The following is a 3,584-nucleotide window of genomic DNA, read 5'->3' on the forward strand; positions in this document are numbered from 1 at the left end:
TCCGAAGTCGTAGCTGTCTAGTTTCCTCTTCTGTAATGCATGTTTCTGCGCTGCCATTTACTTCCGCCAGTTTCGAGTTGTCATCCGACGACACAGGCTGGATAAGTTCTTGTTTTGTGGCAAAGAATGGAACTCCCAACGCTTTAAGCTCCGAATGAAGAGCCTTGGACATTTCCACTGATGCTTTGTAGACTTTCTCGTCATAGCGTTTGATCTCTAGTTCGTCTTCTGCCGGTTTCTGCTCTTTGGTTACTTTTCGGGTCTATAAAACATCAACCACAAAGCTACTTACTGCTTCGTGTGGTTGCTCTGTAACCTTGCCACCCACGGCTCGCCTGATAGAAACGTATTAGCTTAATGTGAATAAATGAATACATCCATATAACGGAGCCGGAAGGACGGATCATACAATACTTCGTCTAGCTTCTTCTGATTTCCTGCTCGAGCTTTTTGCTTTGCTAGAAGTGTCTGCCGTCCTTGCCACCAACTCCTCTCATGCTCGTGTTGTGAGGCAATCAGCCGTCGAATCCGATATTGAACGGTTTCATTCTGAGCAACGGTTTTCATCACGTATTTGATAGCTGCGGGCCATGTCGTGATGGTGGATGGATCAACTGAGCCCTTGCCCTGGGGTCCGGATCTTGACTCCTGTCCATTCAACAAGAGAACAGAGTTCGCTTGGAAGGGTGTGTGTGTCCTATTAGTATTATCAAGGCGACGGTCACTTGCTGGCTGTGATGTGCTGTTTGTTTGAGGTTGGCCTGGTTGTGGAGTGTTAAATGAAGAGAGCGTTTTTAAGACGGCAGCGAGATCAGGTGTCCCATTGCTTTGAGATTCCATGATCAACAACTATCAAGCACCAGACACCATGCTTTTCCAAGGGTATCAATAAGACCTCAAAGCCGCATCATTCACCCTTCGTCGAAAGGGCAGTTGGTAACTAATAGGATATCAAAGCGTAAATACAGCAGGTTTATAACTTTATCACATATGATTGAGGGCGTATCTCCCAGCTATTGAGCATCTTTTATTGTTCGACAAGTATTAATAGAGAATCGTTCGGTAGCAAAAAACCGTTCATGAGCAGTTGATTCAACCTCCAAGACTTACATAAGCAGTGCCAAGGCCGTTCCTGGCCTTTTGCCTCTTTGAGCTTTATCTGAAGCTTTTCAAGACGTTATTTTTATTTTTTGTAGTTGTTTGAGCTTCAGTTGACGGGCCTTTGCAGGATAAAAGGCAGTGGCCGGCATACACAAACGGGCCTGCGCTGGTTGCTTCTGGCTTCATCTGGGATGTAGGAGGCATGGGCGTCCGTGTTCTTTCCCAAGCCTAAACCCGAAGAGCAAGGGGGTCCCTTGGCTCCTTTCCGACCTTCACCCTTTGATGAGCTTCGTTCGCTATAATACGCCTACTAAAAGGATTTCTGCTGTATCTTGACGATTACCGGCTGAGAAGGGTATAGTGCTCATGCTAAGCCAGCCTACTAAACGCTCCCGGGAGGAGAAAGAGGCGGATGAAGCCTCTGAGACCGAGCTGACGTTGAGGAAGAAGGTTTGAACAAACCCCTTTTGACATCCTATATCTCTTTTCGGGTGCTGACGTATAGTGCAGAGAATCAAGCCCCTATGCCTTCGTCCCTTGGCCCAACAGGCTCAACCCCATGGCTTCACAGCTTTGCCTCTGACTCCGACAGCCGCAGAAGAGCATCTAAGCGAGAGTGACCTCTCCGAGGAGTCTGGTAAACTGGCATCCAATGGAGGAGACAAATTACATTTCCCTGCTTTGCTCTCGCCTGATAACCAGGTGTATACTGAGACGGATGCCGACATGGAGATGACAGATTGCCTGTCTACGGCCTCTTCTAGCAATCCTGCCTGGCCTGCCTGCTTTCCTCACACAGAATGCCGTGACGTTAACTTACATTCTTTGGATTTGTCCCGTGCTATTATCAACAAGCTTGATTCCACCGAAGTAGACCAATGTTCTGCACCGTCAATACATCCCCATTCGTTAGCCAATACGATGGTTTCCCAAACACATATCGATGCCCCCTCGGTGGCTCCTGTTGATAAATTCAGTACCCCACAACCGGATGCCATATACCCATCAGACTGCCGCCTTCCTAGCCCTATTAGCGAGTATCAAGACGAATCAAAGAGCCACACCGGCACATCTGCGGTAACTACCCCTCAATTTGGTCACCACGTCGAGGATCCAAGTATAAATCCTGATATAATTCGTTGCAACCCTACTTCTTTGGAATCTATAAACATGCAAGCAACACACCCGGCATCCTACTTTTCCATCACGCGCCGGGAAGACGGCACCCTCGCGGATGGCCCTGAGAACACAATCACACCTGTCTCACCCTTGGCAACTAAGTCTCCGAAGAAGGCAATCATTGCTATGGGATTCCGAGCTGACTGCGACAGATGCCAACGCAGAGAGCCCGGCCACTATAGCCATATCGTCTACGCCTAAAGTACGCGAAGCAACTAAGCTGGGCCGCCATTAATTATACTTTAAATGGATAGGCCATCTAAGACGCCTTGAGCTTGCGCCGATTGATTAATGCCCGCTTTATTTATTTTCTTTCCTCACCTGACGGCTTTTCCTTTTCTTCCCTACAAAGATACCCTCTTTCTCCCTTATTCTGCATACGAATCAACTGCCTTAAATTTGTACTGGTTTCCTTGAAATGAGGGAGGACTGGCTCCTTACCTTCACCTCCTGTATACTTTTTGGGGCTGTAAACTGTACGTTAGGGGTAGGCCTTGTACCTAGGATTGTTAAAACCAATTCCAATAATTCTTGTCTGTAAATTCAAACGTCCGAAATAAACTTTCTCCAGATAATATCACGTGCTTAACCTTGGCATAAAAGTCCTTTTCGATTCAAGATGGATTTGTTCGAACTGGGATAAATTGCAGCAGCTATCGCAACGCATACATTAGCACAATGCCATCATCAAGGCGCCTGCTGCGGTCGTTGGAGGCCCTGCCGTCGCAGTTAACTGGCTCTCGGTACGTCTGTACGAATTGTCGCTGGCAATCGCTTCCACGAACCCGAAATTTGATCTCGATTCCCTCTCGTCGATACAACTCCTCCGACAATCTTCCATTCAGCGAAAAAGTACGACGGAAGCTATGGGGCACAGACAATCCTCCAGGCTTAAAGGATCCGTACGGAGGGGAAAGCATGCTGGAGAGAAGAGCTCGCGAGCTCAGAGAATCTAGGGAAGAAGTCAAGGAGTCCGAGCCGCAAGAGACTTCAGATGAATATGCCCAGGTCGTGGAGGAAGGAAATTCTGAGCCAATGGGAGATTATACCCCTGCAGCGACGTGGGATGGATTAGAACATGTTGGATCGTTGGGAGAATGGTGGGAGAAACCAGCAACCGAGGTGGATAGATTTGATGCGTAAGTTATGCTCTCGACTTTTTCATTTTCACTGGAATTTAGAAGGCAATGGTTAATGGAATTGTGAGGCTACAGATTCATGCGAAGAGAAAAGATTACGAACGATGATGATATCTTAGCAGTTTTGCACCAGGCTATGGTCGAATTGAGTATCTTGAAGAGCTC

At 47.5% G+C, this 3,584-nt stretch overlaps 3 protein-coding genes across 3 annotated transcripts in view; 2 read left to right on the forward strand and 1 right to left on the reverse strand.

Moving 5' to 3' along the window:
• The window catches only part of MCYG_00228 (conserved hypothetical protein), a gene marked incomplete at both ends in the record, with an annotated part of 1,160 nt that extends 320 nt beyond the window's left edge, over positions 1-840 (reverse strand). The window contains 3 exons of the mRNA XM_002850078.1: positions 62-262; positions 293-335; positions 410-840. Coding sequence (XP_002850124.1) covers positions 62-262; positions 293-335; positions 410-840 — 675 coding nt within the window. The remainder of the gene's footprint in view (positions 1-61; positions 263-292; positions 336-409) is intronic.
• Positions 841-1,467: 627 nt separating this feature from the next.
• Positions 1,468-2,481, forward strand: MCYG_00229 (uncharacterized protein; the record flags this gene model as incomplete). Its single annotated transcript, XM_002850079.1, has 2 exons — positions 1,468-1,551; positions 1,612-2,481. The coding sequence occupies 2 exons, from the start codon at positions 1,468-1,470 to the stop codon at positions 2,479-2,481; spliced, it is 954 nt and encodes a 317-aa protein (XP_002850125.1).
• A 477-nt stretch (positions 2,482-2,958) lies between these two features.
• The window catches only part of MCYG_00230 (conserved hypothetical protein), a gene marked incomplete at both ends in the record, with an annotated part of 1,292 nt that continues 666 nt past the window's right edge, over positions 2,959-3,584 (forward strand). The window contains 2 exons of the mRNA XM_002850080.1: positions 2,959-3,419; positions 3,495-3,568. Of these exons, the coding sequence (XP_002850126.1) occupies positions 2,959-3,419; positions 3,495-3,568 (535 nt within the window). The remainder of the gene's footprint in view (positions 3,420-3,494; positions 3,569-3,584) is intronic.

Source organism: Microsporum canis, genomic scaffold (genome assembly GCF_000151145.1).
Source record: "Microsporum canis CBS 113480 supercont1.1 genomic scaffold, whole genome shotgun sequence".
NCBI classification, from domain to species: domain Eukaryota; kingdom Fungi; phylum Ascomycota; class Eurotiomycetes; order Onygenales; family Arthrodermataceae; genus Microsporum; species Microsporum canis.